This window comes from Taeniopygia guttata, chromosome 23 (assembly GCF_048771995.1).
Source record: "Taeniopygia guttata chromosome 23, bTaeGut7.mat, whole genome shotgun sequence".
Taxonomy (NCBI): domain Eukaryota; kingdom Metazoa; phylum Chordata; class Aves; order Passeriformes; family Estrildidae; genus Taeniopygia; species Taeniopygia guttata.
In genome coordinates, this window is record NC_133048.1 from 4015566 (window position 1) to 4038771 (window position 23206).

The 23206-nt window shown below is 63.5% G+C and overlaps 1 protein-coding gene and 1 long non-coding RNA gene across 9 annotated transcripts in view; one reads left to right on the top strand and one right to left on the bottom strand.

Annotated features, from left to right (window-relative positions):
• The window catches only part of AHDC1 (AT-hook DNA binding motif containing 1), a 53167-nt gene that overhangs the window by 24434 nt on the left and 5527 nt on the right, over nt 1-23206 (bottom strand). The window contains exon 1 of one of the 5 annotated variants that reach the window (XM_032752638.3): nt 22205-22506. The exons of the other annotated variants lie outside the window; for them this stretch is intronic. Coding sequence (XP_032608529.3) covers nt 22205-22394 — 190 coding nt within the window. The 5' untranslated portion in view covers nt 22395-22506. Of the gene's footprint in view, nt 1-22204; nt 22507-23206 lie in introns of those variants that run through there. 5 annotated transcript variants of the gene reach the window in all.
• On the top strand, nt 11289-15169 carry LOC115498240 (uncharacterized). Of its 4 annotated transcripts, none has more exons than XR_012051782.1 (4): nt 11289-11857; nt 13111-13590; nt 14462-14686; nt 14788-15169. It is a non-coding gene; the product is annotated as an uncharacterized lncRNA (long non-coding RNA). The 4 variants fall into 4 exon arrangements; XR_012051781.1 differs by having other exon boundaries at nt 11290-12077; XR_012051780.1 differs by lacking the exon at nt 11289-11857 and having other exon boundaries at nt 12548-13590.

Consider the following 23206-nt stretch of genomic DNA (forward strand, 5'->3'; position numbering starts at 1 on the left):
AGCACCTCCCCAAATGCTCCAGCATCTCCCCTAAAATGCTCCAGCACTGCAGCACCTCCCCAAATGCTCCGGCACTCCCTAAAACACTCCAGCACTGCCCCCACGCTCCGACTGTTCCAGCAGTCCCCTCGATGCTCCAGCATTCCTCCAAGTCCCCCAGCATCCATCCAGGACTTCAGTGTCCCCAGCCAAGTGCTCTAACATCCCCCCAGTGTTCCAGCAGCCCCCAGAAACTCCAGCACCCCCGTGACAAATGCTCCAGTGGCTCTGGAAATGCTCCAGCACCTGCCCAAATAGTCCAGCATCCTCGCCCCAAAAGCTCCAGCATCCCCCCAAATACTCCACAATCTCCCTGGATACTCCAGCGTCTCCCCAAACATTCCAGCACCCCCAAAAGGCTCCAGCACCCCCACAACACTAACCCTTGATGCCGCCACCACCCCCTGCCCCGCACGGGGCTCAGCTCCCCACTGCCTTGGTGCTGCCACAACTCACGGCACCAAGTGTCCCTTGTCCCCTGCCCCCAGCACTGGCCAGGTGCTCTGGCCAGGACCTGCTGCAGGGAGGAGGGTGAGAACATCTGCTCACAGAAAGAGGGACAAGTCCAGGGAAAAATGCTGAGCTCCTGGAAGAGGCCCTCACTGCCGCAGCTGGGGTGGAACAAGCCCCAGCGTCCCTCCCGTGCCACAGCTGCACCGGGGAAGGGAAACTGAGGCACGGTGGAGCCAGACAGTGTGATGTGGGGTCACGAAGCTGCGAGCACCGGGGTCACCCAGGATTTATAGCCCAGGGTCTGGCATCCAGGGGCAGCAGGGAAGGAAAGGGAGGCTGCAGGGCGGGAGGGGAGCGCTGAGATCTCCTCCTCCCAAAGCCGCTCCCTGCCACCCCCCCGCAGGTGGCTGGAGCAGAACGGTTGATATGGAGACAGGGAAGCACAGACTGTCTGGGTAAGGTGACATTCGACAGATGCCAGGTTCAGACTCGCTCCAGCCAGTATTCCCACCCCCCTCACCGCCTGCCTCCAGCCCCCACGCAAAGGCATGTGCGGGGGGCAGGCTGGGCAGGGGCAGACGGGGGAGTGGGGCACCCTGCGACCTGCTGGGAGGCGAAATGCCACCTTGTCCTCACCCTGTGACACCAGCGCCCTGAGTGTCCCTTGCCAGGGCAGATTTGGAGCCCCTGGAGCCCTAACCCTGGAGCCCCTGGTGCAAGTGAAGGTGCCATGAGCACCCACCCAAAAGGATGGGGAGCCCTGCCCTGTGCCAGGCAGGCACAACTGGAAGATTTGGGGGACACATCTGGGGAAAGGATCGCCCCCCACCACCCTAATTGCAGAGAGGGCAATTAGCTGATGCCTAAGAAGAAAAGGCCCAACTCTGGGGGGAGCACAGGCTTTGCACCGCCCACCCAGGCCGGTGGACATGGGGCAGGACAGCCCCTTGTCCCCAGGTTTATTGCCCAGGGAGGGGTCCCAGGCTGCCAGACCCCCCCAGCTGCAGCCCTGTCTCTCTGCACCTCAGCAGGATCCCTGGGCCCTCTTACCCCTCCAGGCTGGAGGTCAAAGGGGTGCTGGAGGGATTCCTGGCTGGTGGGGACCCTGCTGCGCAGGGGCAGGGAGGGACGGGGCAGTGGCACAGGATGGGCACCCCCTGCCCAGAACAAGGCTCAGGGTCTGCAGTGAAAGCGATGGGGTGATTTGGCGGGGAGGGGAAGGAACAAACGCAGTGGGCACAGCACTGGGTGGGGGCAGCCCCCCAGCATCCCCCCAGACCCCCGGGAGCTGGAACGGCGCCCGGGGTGCATTGGGCAGGATGATGGGGGCTGCCAGCCCACACAAAGCCCCTCCAGCCTCTCCCCATGCCCCCGGCTGCTGCTCCCCTGTGCGGGAGGTTGGAAAGTGCTGCGGGGCTCGGCCCTTTCCCAGTGCCCGGTCCCGGCTGGCCCGGCAGGCGTGAGGGGCTGCAAAGCCTTCAGCATGGGTGGGATGGGCTCCAGCACTCGCTCGGGCTCTTCTGTCTCCTCTTCATCACCCTCCATCTCCCAAACCTCCCCAGTCTGCTCCTCAGTGGTGCTTGGTGCAGCCCAGCTGGGACACGGGACTAACCCGGGGACACCCCGCACCCCCAGATGAGGGGACACAGCCCCTCTCCTTCCTGCTCCCTTCACTGCATCTCCCTCCCTCTTCCTTCTCCTCTCTGCCCTAAAGCCAGACGGATTTCACCGCTCTGCTGAGCTCCAAACTCCACTTCCAGATTTTCAGTGCGACCTTCTGGCTACCTGGATCCGGCACTGCAAGATGCCCTCTCTGATCCCCCCTCCCCTCCGGCCCCCCAGCATCCCCGGGGGAGACAGGGCTGGATGCAGCCAGGAGCGGGATGCAGGGGGAAGCCAGGGGTGGCCGAGAAGGAGGCGTAGGAGAAGAAGGAGGAGGGAGAGGTCGGGCTGCACCTGGATGCAAAACCAGCCTCAGGAGGCTTGGGTTGTTGTCTTTCATCTAGCCTGGCCCAGGGAAAAGCAGGAGTGCGGTCAGACAGAGCCTGGCAAACCCGCTGCACGCGTGGGAGGTGCTGCTGTGGCTCCTGGGGCAGCCTCTGACCTCGCTGCCTACACGGAGGGTCCCCCAAAAGGGCCCCAGCTCCCCTTGGGACACTGCTCCGCAGGGATGTGCTCACTCCCCAGGCTGCCCTTGGCTCCCCAAGCCCGGATCCTGCCCCAGGGGGCAGGCAGGGCTCTGCAGGAGCCGTGTCTGGCTATCACCGATCACAGATAACCAGGGAGGAAAGACATAAAACTCACAAAATATCCCAAACCCCCATTCAGGCGCATGAGGCACAATGGGGTGTAGAAAAGCAGCCAAAAAAAAAAAAAAAAACCAACCCAAAATCCATGGAAACAGCTGGGAAAAGCCCCAAAGCCCCAGGTCACCTCCACACGCTGCCCCCTGCCCTCGCTGCTCTCCCTGCCGGTTATTTCCAGCCCTCTGCATCCCCCCTCCTCCTCCTCCCATTCCCTCCCGGCACCCTGCTCTCCTCCGCTCGCTCTTGCATTCTGGTATTTGGTGTGTTCCTCAGCTGCAGGAAATTCCTGATGCTCTCCATCATGCAGCCTGCGCTCGCATCCCCCGCCCTGCCCGGCTCCCCTCCAGAGGACAGCCATGTGCCGGACAGCCAGCGCCGCCGCCATCGCTCCCTCCCAAAAACGCCATTTACTGCTCTCTCTTCGCCTTCTCTTTCTCCTTTGGTTTTTTCCCCTTCAATTATTTTCAACTCTAACCCTGCAGAACACCCCCTCTCCATCTGCGCCAGGGGCTGAAGCCGCCCAGCTCCGGCCATTCCCCTGCCTGGCTTTTCCCTCTTCGTCTTCCTCTCTTCGCGAGACCGCTCCTGATCTTATTTTAATTCGTCTCAGACGGTGTTGGAGTGTTATTTTAAGAGAGAGGATATGCACAGACATTGTGTTTTCTGCTTTTTCCTGGCCCCAAGCCAGGCTCTCTGGGCTGTCAGCTACCCACTGTGTTGCAGTCACGTGTGGGAAGAGGCAGCCAGAGCCAGCCTCACAACTCCTGGTAGCAACATGGAAATCAAGTGTGCACTTTCTTCCCTCTGTATGTGTCTGTATTATTAATAGCGTCTCTCTCCGTGAGTTATCCATAATGTATCTTAATACCTGTCCGTGGGTAAATGATGTATCACGGAGCATTGAGGGGGGACAGGCGCCGCGGCCGTGCCACCATCACGCCTGAGGTGTGGCACGGGGATGGAGGACAGGACACAGGGATGGGGGTGGGATCTGGCAGCCACGCCAGCGCGTCCCGGCCTGCTGGCACCTCGGTGCAACGGGCATGTGGGGAGCAGCGGGGTGCTGCGGGCAGGATGGGGCCAGCTGGCACTGGGGCGGCACTGAGCGATCCCTGTCACCGGCCAGGAGGTGCCGGGGGACACCGAGGTCCCGCTGATGCTGGCTGCCACGAGCTCAGAAAGGAATGGGACATGTCACTGCACACCTGAGGGACTGCAGGTGGCCAGCGCGCAGCAGGGAAGGTGCAGGATAGATTTGCATCGCATGGCACGGGTTGGATGGACGTGGCACGGGTTGGATGGCTCAGAGCCTGACTCTGCGGGACACAGATGTGTCCCAAGAGGCTCCACTTCAGCAGGAGATGCCCAGAAGAGTGCAGGGGGCTCCCAGACACAGGAGGCTGCGCAGGGCTCGTACACATACACCCAGAGCTGGGGCAGCACCCGGGCCGCCACATGCAATGGCAGCTGCTGCTGCCCCTCTCCAGGCTGTGGGGTCCCCTCTGCACCCTGGGCATGGAGACACCAGGGCAGGTAAACAGCTGGGACTGGGGCCTTCCCAGCGCTAACCAGTAACGCAGAGACCACATATCGATGCAGACTGTGCCTACACCCCCACAACACCTATAAAGCAGATGTGCGTGCAAGAGCACATGGGCACGTACATCCCACCCCCCCGTGCAGCACCTTGACACACAGATGTTGTTTGAACATGTCAGTACGTGGGGCTGCCAGCACTGTCCTCAGCAGCAATGTCCCTGCCGCAGTGTCCCGTTCCCCTGTACCCCCTGCACACCCCTGCTGCACCCCGTGCCCACCCCACACGCCATGCCCAGGATGCTGCAGCGTGCACAGACAGAGGAGCACCCCAACCCCAGGGGGTGCCCAGGCTGGGCAGCCCTGCCCCCCGACACACAGCGGGAGCAGTGTGGGTGCCAGCACCCAGCTGGGGTCATGGGGAGCAGGAATCCAGGAAGGCGAACTGGAGCTCAAAGCTTCACATTTCTGGATTCTGGTTCCCGTTTCTGCTCCCGGCTGTTTCCATGGAAACTGGCGTCGGACCTGGGAAAATAAGGTTAGGGTTTGCAGCGGAGGCCCACTGCCAGCCTGCCTGCCGCTGCGCCCCTCGGCCCTGCTGCCTCACCCGGGCACATGCCCGGGCACCCCCATGCCTGTACCCACATGATGCTCAGCTCTGGGGGATGAGCCACACTGGCACCCCCTGGCATCTTCCAGCACCTTCCATCCTTCCACCTGCTGACCCCTGGCAGCCCAGCACACACTGGGTAATTTGGGAACTGGGACCACCATGCAGCTCCCTGGCATGCCGGTGAGGGTGGCGAGTTGGCGGTGGCACCCACTGGACCCACAGCCCTGGCACTGCCCCCCACTCTCTTCCCTGGTGCTCCAAACATGGCACAGCTCAGCCTCCATGGAAACTTAACAACAATGCTCATGTGGCCAAAACACCCCAGCAGCCCCACTGGGACAGGGGACACTGAGGCTGTCCCCACTGCTGACACCCCGTTTGCGGGTTTCACAAGGACCCAGCCCAACAGTAACATCACCCTCCCCTTCCCCAGCGCAGGATCCCCAGTTGCTCCAGGGGAGGTGGGGAGTTGGAGGGGGGAAAGGAACCAGGACACGACACCTCGGGGGAGCCGTGAAGACTAATGAATGGAGGCTTTTAAAAAGCACTTTGACTGAGAAGTGCTATAGTAGGAACTAATTATCCCTCCCGCCTGCGCGCACCCTCGCACGCCGGCGCAGCCGCGTCCTGCTCCCTCCCGGAGCCACAGCTGCAAAATCGCAGCCAGCCCCAGCACCCAGCACCACGGCAGCCACGCCACCCACCACTGCCCTGCCCGGGGAAGCTTCCCTGTGAGGCTCCACCACCCCTGCCGTGCTCCCCGTGCCCCCCACTTTGCTGCCATGGCCCCCCTGGCACGGCTGGCAGCAGCGGGCTGGGGGCACAGGGTGGTGCTCACCCCCTCCTTGCACTGGGGTTTTGGGGAAGGTTTCCTTTCGAATTGAAATCCGCCATTTTGCAGTGATGGCAGGTAGGCTGGGGAGCCAGGCCCGGTGGATGCTCAGGGATGGACGGCACTGGCACGGCGGGGTGGGCACAGCCCCCTGTCCCCTCGCAGCTGTGACCCTGCGGCCCAGCCAGGGGAACCAGCCGTTCTCCCGGCTGCCCAGCTCTCAGCAGCAGCCAAGGGCAGCAGGGAGACACAGGGAGACGCCCCAAATGCTCACCCTTCTCAATCAAACGGGTCCCCACGCCACCACCCAACAGCACCCGGAGTTTTGGGGAGGTGCCGGCGCTGCTCCCTGTCCCTCCGCACCCCTGGAGTGGGATCTGGCACAATCCCATCCTGCCGTCCCAGCACTGCCTGCTGCCCCATTTCGCATTCCAGTGTGGGCCGGCCTCGCTGCCCTCTCACTCCCACCCCCACCACGAGCTGCGTTTCAGCTGTTGTTGAATTCTGTCCAGGCTGGATTCATCACAAGAGCCCTCAAGCGGCTGCAAACAAACAGAAAAAACAGGGAGCAGGAGCGCGCAGAGCGATCGATCGGCGCTGGGGGGGCCTGAGGCCCTTTGGCAACGCCAGACCAGCCTCAAATTCCTCACTTCCAAGAGAAAAGGAGCTGGGGATGAGCAGCAGGAAGAGGGGGATGGAAAGCACAAGAGCCACCAGGCGCTGGACCATGGCGGCGAAGCCCCCGGGCACGGTGCTGCGGTGATGGGCACAGAGTGGTGCTGCCGCTCCCTTCCTCGCGGAGACGGGCTCGTACCGCTCTGAAACTTCCCTCTTGTGGTTACTGCAGTTAAAAAAGCAAACAAGAGACCTGGGTGCATTAAAAAAGAAATAGGAAATGGCTCAAAGGGTGGGAGCACACGCAGGGATGGGCTTTGCCCAGCAGAGTGGCACTGGGGTGGGTGTTGGGTCAGGGTGCTCGTCCCTGGGGCAGGGAGGAGAGACCCCCTCACCTTGGCACTGCAGAGGGGACCGGGCCTTGGGAACATGTGGCAGCTGCGGCCCCAGACCCCAGGGATGGATGGTAATGGCAGGGGAAGCAAACAGCACCACCGCCCCGGTGGGAATTGCCACCGCTGGAGCTGTGGGGTCAGGTTGCTGCGCCTGGGTTTTTAAGAGGGGCTGGATAATTTTTACCACCACTAACGATCCCATCTGTGCCTGACACGCTCCAGCTCCGAGCCCAGCATTCCGGCAGGGCTCCCACACCTCCCTGCCAAGCCTCCAACTCGCTTCCCCCTGCCTCGAGTGCTGACGGCACAGGGCCCGTGCAGGGCGCTGCTGGCGCAGGGGACAGCCATGCTCCTGGCGTCTCCTGGTTCCACTGCTGTCCCCACCCACGGTGTCCTGGAGCACTGGCAGTGACAACCATGGGGTGGCCAATGCAGAGCCATGGCAGTGACAGGGATGCTGCACAGCCCAGGGGCACAGAGGAGCCTCTCCAGCTTCAAGGAGAATTTAGCAGGGCTTTTTTTGGCAGGGGTCCCTTGCAGGGTGACACTTGCTGTCCTCTCTGTGCGAGGACAAGGACCCTGGGATATGCTGGCACCATTTGCCCTCTTCCTGGCTCCAAACAAAGACCTACTAGAGGATGCTGCTTTTTGGGAAGGGGGTTTGCAGCGTCTTGCCCGCAGAACTCCCTGCCAAATCCCATCCAGTCAGGAGCTGAGGGGCACAGCACCAGTGCCTGCAGCACAAGGCTCCTCTCCCTGCAATGTCAACCTGCTGCTCCACATCCAAGGCTGCCCTTGGAAAAGCTGTCGGCTGTGCCGGCTGGTTTGCCAAGCCCAGGACAAGCTCTTTAGCTCGACTCTGCCAGAACAGATGCCTGGGCGACTGTAATTCTTCCTAGCATGGATGGAGGGGGGGATGTGTGGAAAAAAACCCAACCTCATTTAAGCATTGCAGTGGCTGCTCCTCCTTTCCCCAGCATCCACGGCATCGGAGCCCCACAGAGGGTCCCCCAAAACCTGAGAGCTGAAGCGGGGAGAGGCTGGGTGATGCCAGGGGGGAAGGCAATGCCCAGAGGGAGGATGGCGTGGCACAGCACATGCTGGAGCTGAGCATGGCTCTGCTGCCAGCTGGGGAGGAGAGAGCGACCCGCTGCAAGGACAAGTGGGAAGCGCGAGCTCGGCGTGCCACGGGTGTCCTTGCAAACGCTCGCCTGCTCTGTCTCGATGCTCCCCACAAAACAACAAGCCCGTTCTCATGGCAATGTCCTCTCCTAAGAGCACAGGGAGGGGAGCACAGTGACATGCTCTGGAGGGGCTGTGCTCCTTCTCCCCCCAGCACAGCACGGCTGTGGGGAAGGAGCTCCAGCCCAGCCATTGCACTGCTGGAGGAGGCCGGCAGCGTTTCCACATGGATATTTTCTTCCACTGGCTGCAGTTTGGGGCTGCCAAAAGCCAAAACAAGAATGGAAACATCCCATTTTGTTGGCAAAAATTCAAGGCAGGGTTGGGGTTTTTTTTCTTTGGTTTCGTCTTTTTCCTTTTTTTTTGTTCTTGTCTTTGGTTACGAACGGAAATTCCCTGCCATGAAATCATGACGAAACCCCAAACCAAAACACAGCTTGGACTGAAACCTTCACCCGATTCCCCGTGGATCCCATGTGGGGCTGGTCCCAGGGCTGGGATCACCCCCCCCACAGCCCTGGGACACGGGACCGAGCCCAGAGCCCACCGCCAGCCCCAGCCCTGTGGGAGGTGAGGGGATGTCGTGCTTTGGGGATCCCTCCAGCCAGTGTAATTCCAGCCTTGGAATGAACCACTTCCCAGCCCTGGTCTCCACCACCCTGCCCTGGTGATGGCACCTGGCTGCCAGCACCAGGCCTGACAAAGCACAGATGTGGCCAGAGGGAAGCCGGTCCCTATGGAAGGGGCCAGGCCGGACCAGGACTGGGTGCCGGTGGCTCCGAGCACACCATTAGAGCAGTGTTTGTTCTCAGGAAGGTGCTTTGCAAGAGCAGTTGCTGGGAATGGCCTCATCCAGCCCATCCCAGGGAAGCCGGATGTGGCCAAGCCCCGGGGCTCACCCCTGCAGCCTGCCCAGCATTCTCTCCTCCCATCCCCTCTTTGCACCAGATGTTGGGGCTGGAGGACGAAACACTCTTCCCACCCCAGTCCCTGCATCTCTCTCCAGCTCCCGTTGTTCGTTCCGGAGCCTGGCTCCAGCCACGCAGGCTGAATAAGGCTGAGCCTTTGTCCGGCTCCCCCCGCCCGCTTCCCTTATCTGGTCCAGCCGCCTTGCCAGGAGCCAGCAGAGGATGGCGGCAGCCCTGGCCTGCTGGGGCCCTTCTTTTCTCCTCCTGCCCCAAAGCCCCTGCAGCCACTGTCACCCCCTGCTAAGCACTGCCAGCACCTCTCCTCCACCCCTGCCTGTCCCCAAAACCGGGAAACCCCTGACCGGTCAGAGCTGCACCCCAAACCACACACTGGGCACAGCATCCCAGTGTCGCTGCCCCAGTCTGCTCCTCCCTGGGGCTGGAACATCCCTCGGGGACTGCAGCCAAGGCAGGGCAGGGTGAGGCGGGGGTCCGGGGCAGCGTGGAGCCGGGTTATCTGTCTGCAGAGCTCCGTGCGCAGCAATTAACCTCAAGAGAGCACCCGCGGCTCCTGCCAAGAACCACATTAGGTGTGTGTGGCAGCGTCTAGACATGTGAGAGACCAGCGGCCTTGATCTGGAGGAAGGCGGCTCCATCCCTTCCCCCACTCCGTGCCCGCCGCCCCACAGGGACCCCCTCGCTGGGGCCTGGTCAGCATCGGGGACGGAGAACCGGAGGGATGCGGGGAGGGAGCGGGAGGCTGGGCTGAGCATCCCTCTGGGTGGGTGTGGCTCCGGAGAGCTCCACGCTGGGCTGCTCAACCAGGACTCTCCTGCTTGGCACATGGCACGGCACGGCACGGCACGGTACCCTCACAGATGCACACCCCAGGTCCCCAGCCGTCGGTGGGAGGAGGAGGAGGAAGGTGGCTGCGAGCACTACCGGAGCCATCCCCCACCAGGAGATGTGACAAACTTCCCATGGAGCCAGCAGCAAACCCCGCGATGAGCCCTGGAGTAGGGATGGTGGGAAGACACCCAGCTCGCTGCTTGCCCGTGCCAACCCCGTCATCCAGGTGGGATGGAGCCAGGTGGGCACTGTGGGGGCTGGGCACCCTCCCTGTCAGTGCCCCTCACACCCATGACACCCCCTTGCTCTCACCTCCCGGGTGCAGCCACCCCAGACGGCTGCAGGATGCTGGGGAGAAGAGATTTTCCCGACGTTAATTAATTAAAATAAACAGCAAATTAAATACAGCAAAATTAAAATAGCTCCGGAAATTAATTTTCAACAAAACCCACCTGGAAAGGCTGGATATTTAAAGAATTAATGGAGCCCTCTGAGACCATAAAGAACCGCTGAGCTCCCAGCATCCACCAGCCCCCTCCGAGTCCGCCCGGGGACGCGGCGCTGTGGGGAAGCTGGGATGGGACCCTGGGATGGGACCCTGGGAAGGGACCCTGGGAAGGGACCCAGGATGGGACCCTGGGATGGGATCCTGGGATGGGACCCAGGATGGGACCCTGGGATGGGACCCTGGGATGGGACCCTGGGATGGGACCTTGGGAAGGGACCCAGGATGGGACCCAGGATGGGACCCTGGGAAGGGACCCAGGATGGGACCCTGGGATGGGACCCTGGGATGGGACCCTGGGATGGGACCTTGGGAAGGGACCCTGGGAAGGGACCCAGGATGGGACCCTGGGATGGGACCCTGGATGGGACCCAGGATGGGACCCGCACCTCCGGGCAGCTCTTGCCTCGCAGCTGCCTGCACGTGCCTGCTGCTGCCACACTGGCACAGAAGGACGCTGGAGAAGGATGCAGGGATGCTCCACATCATCCCGGTGTGAAGCAGCGGCCCCAGCTCTGGCTTGGCTTGACGCAGGGCTCTGCAGGGGCACCGAGCTCCTGCCGGCTTTGCCCAGTGGCTGGGGACAAACGCTGTGCTCCCGGTGTGGCCCACTCCAGCACAAGGATGTCCCCAGCACCCTCCTGGCCGGAACCCGCTGCACTGAGGGAAACCTTGACCCCCAAACCCCATCTGCGGGGGTGCTCCGGGCCCCCCCAGCTCTCCCCACGCATAATCCCCCGGCCAAGGCGGGATTACTGTGCAAAGTGGCTGCGCAGCCGGACAAAGCTCCTTACCAGGCACGGCGGGCGGATCGCTGGAGCCCCGAGGGGCCCGGCGGGGCCGGGCCGGGCAGCGGACGGGCAGAGCTGCCGGGGAGCATCCCCGAGCCCGGCGGGGCTGCGGCCGGACCCCGGGCACGGCTCGTCACACGCTCGGGGTGTGCCCAGCCGCCCGGGGCTGGGGGGCCCATCCGCCGCCAGCCCTCCCACGGCCAAGGCGGCGTTTCCTCTCCCCGCGCCCAGCGTGCGCACAGGCGCAGCGGCACAGACACCGGCGGGCGAGAAAAGGCTCCGGAAGGAAACGGAGAAAGCAAGACTAAGCTGGCAGGTGGAGAGCAGGAGGGGCCGCGGTCACCTCCGCCCCGGCGCGGGGTGCCAAGGGGCATCCGGGGGTCCGCACCTCGCCCGGCTGCACTGCCACCACCGGGCTGCTCTGCTTCATCATCCGGGGAAACTGAGGCACGGCGGCCGCAGCTTCGTGCCGAGCCCCTCGCTCCCCCGGGGAGGGAACCGCTCCCCCCCGCCGCGGCCGGGATGACACCAGCTCCCCATCCTCCTCCCGCTCCACCCTGTTCCTGCAGGAACCCGGGAGTCCGGGCTCCGGGCAGGCGGCCAGGGCCTCCCTCCTGCCCGCACCTCCCTGCCCGGCTCCGGCCCTGGCTCCGCACCGTGCCCGGTTCCCGCCGGCACACACCTTCCCCTTCCCCTTCCCCCGCGTGTCAGGGCGACCTTGGAGCGCTGCCGCGGCCGCTCCGTGCCAAACTCCGCGGCGGTGCCCACGGCACAGCCCGGGGTGACGGATCGGCAGGAAGGGGGATTTCTTCCCCCGTCTGTTTATTCGCTGGGTGGGTTTTTTCCCTTGCTGGAGACAAAGGCAGGCTGTGTGCCCAGGCGCAGGGTCCGGGGGCTGCCGGGACCCCGTGGCGATGCCGGGCCAGCCGCGCCGGGGGCTCTGGGTGGCCGGGTTCCTCCGCACACAGATGGCTGTTTCGACTCAGTCGAGCGCTTGACCTAAATCTCCTCCTGATCCACGGGAGCTGCAGTCCCTCAGCAGCACAGCTCAAGGCAAGGAGGAGGAGGAGGAGGAGGATGAAGGGGGGGACCGCGGCCAGCTGCGGACTGGCGGGAGGGTCGTGCCGGAGGGCCCCCACCCCGGATTTGGCAGCAGGGCCGGCGGAGGCGGCAGCGGAGGGAAGGAGGGAGGGAAAAGGGGGGGTGGAAAATAAAAAGTCTCCCACGCTTCGAGCTCCAGCGCTGGCCGCCCGCGCCTGCGTGCTGCACCCACCGGGCCGGGGCACCCGTCCCGCCGGGCCCGGCGCCCCGGTAGCCCCGGTAACCCCGGTAACCCCGGTAACCCCGGCAGCCCCGGTAACCCCGGTAACCCCGGTAGCCCCGGTAGCCCTGGTAACCCCGGTAGCCCCGGTAACCCCGGTAACCCCGGTACCCCCGGCAGCCCCGGTAGCCCCGGTAGCATCGGTACCCCTGGCAGCCCCGGCAGCCCCGGTACCCCCGGCAGCCCCGGTACCCCCGGTAGCCCCGGTACCCCCGGCAGCCCCGGTAGCCACGGCAGCCCCGGCAGAGCCGGCAGCCCACTTCCTCGGAGAGGGGCCCACGGAGGAAGCTCCAACGGCTCGAGAGTTTCGCCTGTGACTCAGCCGCTGGCTGGGGTGACGGAGCCGACCCCGCAAAGGGGGGCCCTGGGATCCCAGGGGTTCGGGGCATCGGGGTGGGGGATTTTTTTGGGTTCCCCAGACGAGGGTTGTCTGCGAGGCATGGCGCTCCACCCCCAGTGTCGGAGCAGCCCAAACCGGCTTCCCAGCGACAGCAGAAAGCTTTTAAAATCCCCTACGCGCGGCATGACTCACTCCAGAGCCAGTGCCCAAAACAAGCTCCGACACGGAGAGGAATGGCGAGAGCAGGGATGCTGGGGGCGGGCAGGAGGGGCTGGGGAGGGCCGGGGAGGGGGAAAGGGGGAGACAGAAGGAGGGAGAGAAAAGAGAAGAGGCAGAAATAACAGCATCTGAAACTCTGCCTGCTGGAGGCTAATTGGTTCCGGCACAGCCTGGTTTGTTTGGCAATGTTTCCTATAATCCTTCAGGCTCCGCGCTCCCGGCCCCAGGGACATGGGGACATCTCGACACCCGGCCAGCGCCACTGCGGCACTCCCAGCTTGGACCCCCTCCCACTTGCGGATGCAGAAGGATGATGCTGCGACCGGCTCTGCCCACCCCGGGGTGCCCCCGAATCCTCCAAGGCTCTGCACTCCCCAGGGACACGGAGACATCTCAGCACCCAGCCAACGCCTCTGTGGCACTACTGGCGTGGATCCCTCTCCCACCCTGGGATGCTGAGGGGTGACCCTGGGACCACCCTGAAGTCCTCCTGGGGCTGCAGCCTGCCGTGGTGACATCCTGGGAATGGGATCTGTGGTGACACTCTGGGGATGGGGTCTGTGGTGACACTCTGGGGATGGGGTCTGTGGTGACACTCTGGGGATGGGGTCTGTGGTGACACTCTGGGGATGGGATCTGTGGTGACACTCTGGGGATGGGGTCTGTGGTGACACTCTGGGGATGGGGTCCCCTTCTGCAGCGCTGGGCGCAGGGATGCTCAGAGGGCTGGGCGGCAGAGGGAAGGGAGGGAAGGGAGGGAGGGGAGGGAAGGGAGGGAAGGGAGGGAAGGGAGGGAAGGGAGGGAAGGGAGGGAAGGGAGGGAAGGGAGGGAAGGGAGGGGGGCCCCCACGGCCCAGCATGGCCGAGCCAGAGCACTAGCCAAGAGTCGGCAGCTTTGTTCCAGGTGCCGGCTCCCTTTTTTTCATTAGGCTAATGGGATGCGGATGCATTATTCCATTCCACATGCTGCTAATGAACCACTCAGGCCAGTGCATTTGCATTAATGTGCAAAGCACTGGAGGAGGGTGGAGTGGCTGCATCTGGCCAAGGCTGACCTTCCCTGCACCGCCCAGCCTCCCCCAGCCGCGCTGCGCTCCCACCACTCTCCCACCACCCCACCGGACCCAGGAACTCCTCGGGGTGGCTCCAACCCACATTCCAGGACACCATAACCAGCCCTCAGCCACCTCATACTCGCTGCCCACGTTGTCCTCTTGCCCGTACCGTGCCTGGCCAACTCCACCGCTCCTTCCCATATGAATCACGGATGGTGCCCCCCTGCCAGTCCCCCACTCTGTACCCCGTCCCCAGTGCACAAGTGACCACAGCATTGCTCCTGCACTCCCCAAAAAGCGATCACTCCCACCTCCTGCATGGAAGCCTGCTCAGCACGTCCCTCCTCCCTGGTTACTTCTACTGGGACCTCCCAGCACCACCCCAGGGCTCCTTTCCAACAGCCCAGGGGAGCAGGGGGACTCTCCCAAGCCCCCCCACCCCAGAGCTGGCAGGCAGCACCGGGCGCGGGCGTCACTGGAGCCCTTGGGTTGTTTGTTACAGCTCCCAACTGCCTCTGTCCCCGGAGAGGTTTCGAAGGCGAGTGACCCACGAACTGGAATGTGCAAAGCCTCCAGCAAACAGAGCCAGCTGCCTGTGCCCGCGCAGGGGGGGTGATGAGGGGAGAGCAGCCAGCCCCGGCACGGCACAGCACGGCACGGCCCAGCACAGCCCCGACACAACTGCACAGCCCTGATGTCCTCCCAAAGCGGGCAGCACCTGGCTGAGGTGAGATAAGAGCAGCCCGTTGGTCTTGTCAAGTCCCCAGTGTCATCAGCTGTCGTCAAGGTCCCCAAGCCCCCATGTCCCACTTCCTTCCTTCCTCCCAGCCTGTTTTTTGGCAGCACATGGCCTCCCAGAGCTGTGCTGGGATCATGCTTCGCCCCTCGCCTGTTTGCAAGACACAAGTCCTTAGGTGGCTGAAGGACCTTTAGGACACGGGACAACCCCGTGGCAGCACCAGCCCCTGGCCCTGGTCTTTGCCACCTCCCCTGGTGCCGGGGGGCTCCCTGCTGGAGTCAGCGTGGGTGAGCAGAGCTCTGCGTGCCCCGGCTGGGCATGGCAGGGTCTCAGCGGCTCCGTGCCCGGCCGGTGTGCGAAGCCCCGCACTGGAGCGCGTGCACGTGGGTGTCTGGGTTTGTCACAGCCCGGTGAGCAAGTTAATCTCAGGCTCCCTGACACGTGGAATAAAATCGCGATCCCATAATGGAATTCATTCGTCTTCCTGTCCAGGCAAAGAACAAGCCCTCCACTGCCCGCTGGGGCTGGGGCTGGGCCAGGCCAAGGTGGCCGGTGCCCAGCTGGTGGCTGGGGGTCCCTGCCTGCACCCACCCTCCTCCCTGCCACGGCACCAGACTGCCACTGGAGCGATGTTCCTGTGAGCACGAACCCAGAAATGTGCCAAACACCGGGTGCCGCAGAGTGTTCCCTTCCCAGGGGACATCAGCCATGTCTGTGGGGGCAGCTGGGGTCACCAAGGAGGGTGGAACTCCCCCGGGGTGATCTGGGGTCCTGGCGTGCTGGAGGGCAGGCATAGCGCTCATGAGGGGGCAAAGGGAAACTGAGGCAGGCAGCGGTTTTGGAAAAGGGCAATCCAGGTGGCATGAAGGGGACAGGGGAAGATGTCCCTCTGTCCTGGTGTGTTTCTGTCCCTGCAGCTCCTTCTCCACTGCAAGTGCCTTTGCCAGGCCTGGTACAGAGGACCCATCCCAGGGATTCTGCAGGGATGGCACCAGCTGGGGCACCCATGGGGGACCCCAGCACATCCCCAGGGACTGCCTCGTCCACAGCCATGGGTAACGGGGAAAAGCTCAGGAGTCTGGGCACGGTAGGAGGCCACAGGGCTGCCATGCCACTCTGTGCCTCATTTTCCCTCTGGCACCCACGTTGAGCCCACCCCCAGTCAGGAAAGTGGCCCCGTGGCCAGTAGAAGAGGAGGAGGAGGAGGAGGAGGAGAAGGAGGAGAAAGAGAAGGAGGAGGAGGAGGAGAAGGAGGAGGAGGAGAAGGCAGAGGGCTGCTCCTTCTTGGGCACACAAAGCCCCTTTCATAGGGGCTGAGTTTGGATTTCCTCTGCCAGCCCAGCACCTCGCTCCCTCCTGCCCTGCCAGCAGCACTGTGGTCAGACTGGGAAGCTGGCGGGTGGGACACCTGGGGGGACACAGGGACCTTCAGGTGGCTTCGTCCCTCACCCTGACCATCCCCATGATTTTTGCCTCCTGTCAGCTTTTAATTATACCCCTAATAAAAGTCGTTTTGCAGGGGAACAGGAGCTTTGTTGCTCAGGAGCTCATCTGCTCCTGCTGCTCCTTTCCTGCTTTAAACTGTAATCCTCAGCTGGGGACACTGCAATTAGCCACCACGGAGATGGGCACCGTGTCACCGAGGATTAGGGCTCCCTTTGGTGGGGAGCTGGGGGACCAAGCCCTGGTGTGGGTCGACGGCTCTTTGCAGGATGGGGTCTTCCCACTACAGCCCCCAAAAGAGGGGCACAAGCTTAAGAGTCCCTCTGAGCCAGGCATTCCCCAGCTGACCTCTGGGCACCCACTGCCCTGCAGGGCACCAGTGCCACTGGGTTGTTTTTGGGGTGCACGGGGCCCACACAGCCCCCGGAGTCCCCGGAGTCCCCCCTGCAGACAGACCCAAGCAGGTCACCCTTCCCGGGGTCGGGTGGCTTTGTGGGGTGTGTGACTGTGGGGACAACAATGGGGCTGGGAAGACCAACAGGAGCCTCACCCCACACCTCTGCATGTCTGCGAACACTGGTGCCCATCCCCAAGGCCTTGTGTCCCCCAGCGGGGGTGAAGGGGGGAAACTGAGGCACGGGGCACACCCAGGTGGGGACAGCTTCAGTGACGCTGGTGACTGATGTGACACGGGCGCAGTTTCGGTGAGGTGGGATCCTCGTGCACGGTGCCAAGGCCACCCCTGCAGCGTGGCAAAGGGGTCGCTGGACCCCTCGAAGGCCCTGGAAGGAGCCCACGCCTCGCTCCGGGTGCCCCTCGCCAATCAGCCTCCTCCGGGGCTGAAGGGAGCGCGGGCGCTCGTTAGCAGCCGCTCATTAAGAGCCCTCCGGGAGGATGAAGGTACCGGGGGCACCTGCACCTCCGCTTAATGAGCTGCAGCACCATTAAATGTTGGAGGGGACCTCGGGCACGGTGGGGGCTCTGGTGCGGGGGTGCCCCCACCCCGACCCCCGCCCAAAGCAGGGTGCGGGTCCCTGTGCCGGCGTGGCCGTGGGAAAGGAGGGACGCGGGGAGTTGAGTCACGGTGACAACAGCGACGGCAGCGGCAGCTGCTGCCGGGGACACCCCGAGGTCCCCACAGCGCCGAGGGGCACCCGGGGACTCATCCCCCGTCCCAGCCAGCACCCACGGGCGCCGCACACAGAGGGTGACCGTGGCCAGAGCGGGACGGCAGTGCCGGGGCACGACAGCACCTCTGGAACCTCAAGGTGGGGACCTTCCCACTCTGGGCACCCCTAAACTGAGAAGGGGACTGACATCCTGCCCCCAAGGACCTCAGCCAGCACCCAGAGCTCCCAGTCTAACCATTAACCCCCAGCACCCAGAGGGGAGCACCGGGGGGGCCCCACGCGGGACGATGTGTCCCCGCCGCACCGCCAGCCCCGCAGCACGCCCGGTCCCCACGCTCGCAGCCTCCCGCGTGGGGCTCTCCCTCGTTAATGTTTACTCGGGTTCGTTAGCGCCAGCACATCGCCATGGCAACGCTGCAAGCTGCGCGTCGCCATCCGCGCCACTGTCGCGAGGCTTGGGGACGTCCCCACGCGTGGGGTCACCGTGGGCATCCACCACCGCCACCCCTCACCCCGGCCACGCGGGGCTGGGTGCAAGGGGAGGGGGGACAAGCAGGGCTCGGCACCTCCCGGCCGGGATGACACGGCTCGGTGTCACCCTGCCGGGGTGACAGCACCCGCCGCTCGCCCCCAAAGCGCCGCCGCCACGCCAGGGCTGCAGGCTGTGCGGGCACTGCCAACGCGCCTCGGCGCTGCATTATTTATAAACTGAGGAGCAGAGGGTTCGGCAGCAGCTGCAGAGCCCTTGCGGGCCACCCTGCCCCGCGTCACGCAGCCACCGAGCCCGCTGGCACGGTGGCACCGCAGCCCCGGCAGCCACGAGGACGATAGAGACAAGGCTGCCCGTGGGGCTGGCAGAGCCACGGGGCACCCAGATGTCACCCTGGTGTCCCCTTGCATGTTGCCGGCGGCTGGGGCAGCACGTGGGGATGTCTGGTGTGTCCCTGTGTCCCCTGTGCTGGCACAGCACCCCAACCTGCCTCCTGCCACTTCTGCCTGTGCCCCCTGCCACCTACTGCCCCTCCTGCCTGCTCCTGTCACCACCTCCCTTGTGCCACCTCAACCTGCTCCTGTCACCCCAGCCCAGCTGTCGCCCCAGCCTGCTCCTGCCTCTGCACCCAGCTGCGGCTGAGCTGGTGATGGCAGCACAGGGGTGTCCCCATGCCAGCCCCCCGTGTCACACGGGTGTGCCCCAGCTGCCCCGTGCGCTGGCAGCAGGATGTGGCCCCAGCATTTTCTCCCACCATGGGCTCTGTTGGCTACGGCAAACAGGTTTTCCTTAAGCTTTGCAGAATCCACCCACCTCCTCCCCCCCTACGAGTCCCACCTCCAGGCTGATGGGGAGAAGGAAGGAGGAGGGTGAAAGGCTGAATTGGGGCTTTTAATTTTTCATTATTAATTTCCCATCGACGCCGAGAGGCACCGGGGCTCTCTCAGCCGCCCCCAGCATCGCCCCCCGCGCTCCCGCGCGCTCTCCCGGAGCTCTGCACCGGCTGAAGCCGAGCCAGGCTGCCGATAGGATTAATTCTGCATGACTGCCCATCTCCGCGGGGGGATCTAAGACCCTCAGGCCTGCAGCAATCTTTAAAATTCCTCCAGCCCAACTTAATTCCCTCTTCCTGCAGAGCTGGCGCATCTGCTGCAGTCAGGCACGGAGAGAAGGAGACGGAGGGAGAGGGGGGAACGACAGGCACCCAGCACCGCGTCGGCTCCGGCGCCAGGCGGTGGCCCTGCTATGGTGGTCATGGTCCTGCGTTGTCACTGTGGGGTCAACCAAAGCCATGCCGGTCACCCATGCTGTCCCTGTGGGTGGTTTGTACTGGGGCTGGGGGAAACCGAGTCAGAGTGGGGCAGCCCTGGATGCAGGGTTCCCCCGTTTTCCCCCAGACAGGGGAAGTAACACAGCCCCCTAAACTGTTGTCATCTCCCTGTCCCTGCTGGGACTTCTCAAAGCAGGAGAGTGATGTAAAAATGAGGGGTTTTCATCACCTATGAGCCCTGCCTCTCTGAGCAGGTCTCACAGAGCCCCCCCACCCCACTGTCACCTTCCGCTGTCCCAAAGGAGACACTCCCAGGGTCAAACATCCTCTGGGAGCATTCAGGGCTCCAGATTCCCTGGATCTCGAGATGGCTCATTAGAACCAGAGCTGCTGCTTGGGAAAAGCAGCACGGGGAACAGCCTCCCCTCATCCGCCTCTGTTGCTGGAGGAACAGCACCCAGTGTCACCCGGAGGCCGCCCACCCCCGCCCTCAGTCCCGTGGGACCCCCTGCCCGTTCCTCAGGACAAGGAGCCCGGCCGAGCTGGGGGCACTCTGCGCCAGGGCCCTGCGTGCACCGCGGCAGCCTGGGGACGGTGGCGTGTCCCCGCGCTCTGAGGCTCCGCCGCCACGCCGAGCTGGCAGCCAGCGGGCAGAGCTAACCTTCAGGGGGTGATGGGGAGAGGCCAGGGCAGAGCTAACCTTCAGGGGGTGATGGGGAGAGGCCACGGCAGGATGCAGGGAGGGATGGAGGGATGGAGACAGCACCGTGCTCCAAAGCCTGCTGCACCCACCATCCACCCAGCACCGTGGCCGCCTTCCCGAGGCGTTGACGCGGCCGGATCCAGCAGAACCGTCCCTTTTGCCTTCTTGCCTCCAAGTTGCCCAGCTCACCAGGCAGCTGAGGAGCGCAGCCCAGCCCAGCTGCTGGCGGAGCTGCGGATACATGCATTTAAATCACTTATATCTTTACTTTCTCCTGCGCTGGCTGTGAGATGGGCTTTTTTTTGCATGCGTAATTAGGGGGTGGAACAGATGGCGGAGGGTTCGTTTAAAGTAATGCATCCATTAAAATAACCTTCGCTGTCGGGGACTGCGCTCCGACAGGGGCCTGTTTCACCGGGGGTGGTGGGGAGGCTGGGGGGGCTTTGTTTGGTGAGGAGGGGGGTGGTGGACATTGGGAAGGGGGACGGAGCGCACATTCCCTGTGGGATGCATCATCCTGGATCATGGGATGAAGGATACACCAACCCATGTTGTCACAGATGGGTTGGGAAGAGAGCCGGGGCCAAGCTACGATCAAACTGGGGGCAAACTGGAATTGAACTGGTACTCTTCAGGGCTCGGTTTCCATGGCAATATGATGGCAGCGAGATGGTGGGGACGCAAAACCCAGGTTGGGGAGAATGCCAACAGTTCTTGAGGCAGGCACAGTGCTTGTGGGTACCCTGGGGTACCTTGTCCAGAGCTGCCCCCCGTGGGGACTGTGCCCGCCTCTGTCCCCCACCCACCACAGAACCCAAAATGTGCCTGAGGAGGGCATTGCCACGCAGCACCAGCCGTCTCTCCTGTTTCAAACCCCAGGTTCCTGGGAGAGGCAGGAGGGCTTTGTTCAGGCACTGGAGGAGCGGAGGCCAGAGAAAGCAGGAGTGCCCTGCCAGCTCTTGTGTTTCACTCCCAAGGAATGCCGGGGAGGGGAGGGGAACACTGCTCCCCGCCTTCCCGCCCCGCTGGGCGCCCAGCCCGGCTGCAGGGTGCTGAGGCTGGGAGGAAGAGGAGGGATGAAGGATGGGGAGGCGGGCGTCGCGCGGATGCCGTGGTACCACCACGTGCAGCTGGGGCTGGCAGCGGGTGGGCTGGGGAGGGGGGGACACGCGATGACACACACCCGGGGTGACACGGTGATGCCAAGCACTGCCTCGGCTGGAGCAAATAATTCTGAGCAGAGCTGCTGAGCAAATATCACACCCCTCTCTGAAAAGAAAGGAGGAGTACCCACTAAAGGAAAGGAGGGGTACCCACTAAAGGAAAGGAGGGGTACCCACTAAATTTGGGGAGTTCCAGAGAGGCCAGGGAAGAGGATGGGGAAGGGTGAGAGCAGCAGTGGCGCCAGAGTCACCCAAGCGTGTTCAAATATTTAGTGTGCACTCGCGAAGGTGCTTCTGCTGCCTTTAGGGCATCGCTGCTTTGGAAGCATCAGAGAGGTGGGAACTGGGGGATGGGGAGCAAATGCCAGGGATGTGCTGCAGGGGGGTTTCTTTTTCAGCTGGGCGAGGAGGGCCAAGGCATGGGAGCCCAGGAAAGGGTAGGGTAAGCTCAGCTTTGCCCTGAGCCTGGCCCCTGCCTCGTTGCCCCCTCCCTGGCTGCAGCTCCCAGAGCCCAAGGAACTGCAGATCCCTCCATTCTCCTCCTCCTCCTCTCCTCCAGCCCCATGAGCCTCGCTGGCTCCCCACATTCCTGCTCACTGGCACCCTGGGGTGTCCCCAAGCACTGTCATGGCCTAGGGGACGGCCGGTGGCTCTGGCAACGTGGCACGGTGACATCCACAGCAGTGGTGAAGCGCGAGGGCGGCGATGTGCCAGGGCAAGGGACCAAGGGGACATGGGATAGCAGGGCTTGATGGAGACCACTGGAGAGGTGCCAGCAGCCAACAGGGGATCATGGCAGGACGTGACTCATGGGGTGACAGAGGTCCCCAGGCCAGCAAGGTCCCCAGACTCTCAGTTTTGACCTCCCCTGCCCCACACAAACATCAAGGAGGAACTGCTGTGCTGGCAGAATGAGGGACACCGGGTTTTGCCCCATTCCCACATCATCCTCTGGCCACCAAGCCCCTGCCCCACCACCCCCACTCCCGCTCACTGATCCAAAATTCCCCCTACTCACCCCTGTCCTCTCACCTGCCACCACCTCCCCTTCAAACGCCGGAGTCTCCCTTTGCCTCTCTGGGTGTTTCGTGAGCTCCCTTTGGTGCACCCCAGCACAGTGAGCTCTTCTCACTCCCCAGCCAGCAATCCGCCGGGAAAAACCGGTCCCAAAAACCTTCCCCACATCCGCGCCAGCTCTGCGGGTCTGGGGGGGCCGCGGCTGGCCCCCTGCTCGCCAAGAACAATAGCGCCTTGTTCCAGCCCGGCTCCGTCCTCTCCTCCCTGGGCAAAGCCCTGGCCACTCTCACCTCTACGTTCCTCTCGCTGTTTCCCAGCTCCCTCCTGCCAAATCCCCGTTCCCGAGTGCTTCTCCTCCCCGCGGGTCCATATTAAGCTACATTCTCCTTTCAGCTGGGTGGAAAACAGCAGTAATAACCATGTGGAGAGAGCCGTGCCCCCCACCTCCACTTCCCTCCCACTTTGGGGTTCAAATTTCATTTCAGCAAAAAAGCTTCCCCCGCCTCCAATTTCTTCCCCCAAACCGAGTCGCTGTCGTCGCGTCTGATCTCGGCAGGGGCCGTATGGATGCTCAGCTCCTCCTGGTTCAGGATCTGCTGCCAATCTGGACCTCGCAAACTGGTTCTCACACAGCTCCCGCGTAGCACCTCCCTCCCAGCAGTTATTGTCCCTCCTCAGCCACCCCAACCCAGCTCACTCTCCTGCCACCCTGCTCTCTTGTCACCCTTCCGTCCTGTTTCACTGCAACCTTGCTCCTCTGTCACCCTGTTCCTCTGCCACCCCGCTCCGCTGTCACCCTGCTCCGCTGCCATCCTAGTTCCCTGCCACCCCTCTCCATGGCACCCTGTTCTCCTGCTCCTCCTTCATCCCATTCCCTGCCACCCCGATTCACTGTCAGCCTGTTCCCCTGCGACCCTCCTCTCCCTGTCCCCCTGTTTTATTGTCACTACACTCCATGCCACCCTGCCCTTCTGTCACCTCACTCCCAACCTCATCCCCACTCCCTGTGCCACTCAGGTGCTCCACAGGGTGCTGGTGCCCCTTCTTCTGCTGGGCACATCCGAACCAAACCAAACCAAACCAAACCAAACAAAACCAAACCAAACCAAACCAAACCAAACCAAACCAAACCAAACCGCCGACTTCACCAGGCAAGATTTATTCCTGGCGTGTTCCCGGGGGGCCAGCGGGGCTGGCAGCTGGCAGGGAGCAGAGCGTCCCTGCTGCCTCCAGCCCAGCAGCCTCCCTCTTTCCTGCAGCTGAGGAGCTCATCTCCCTCGCCCAAGGCGCTC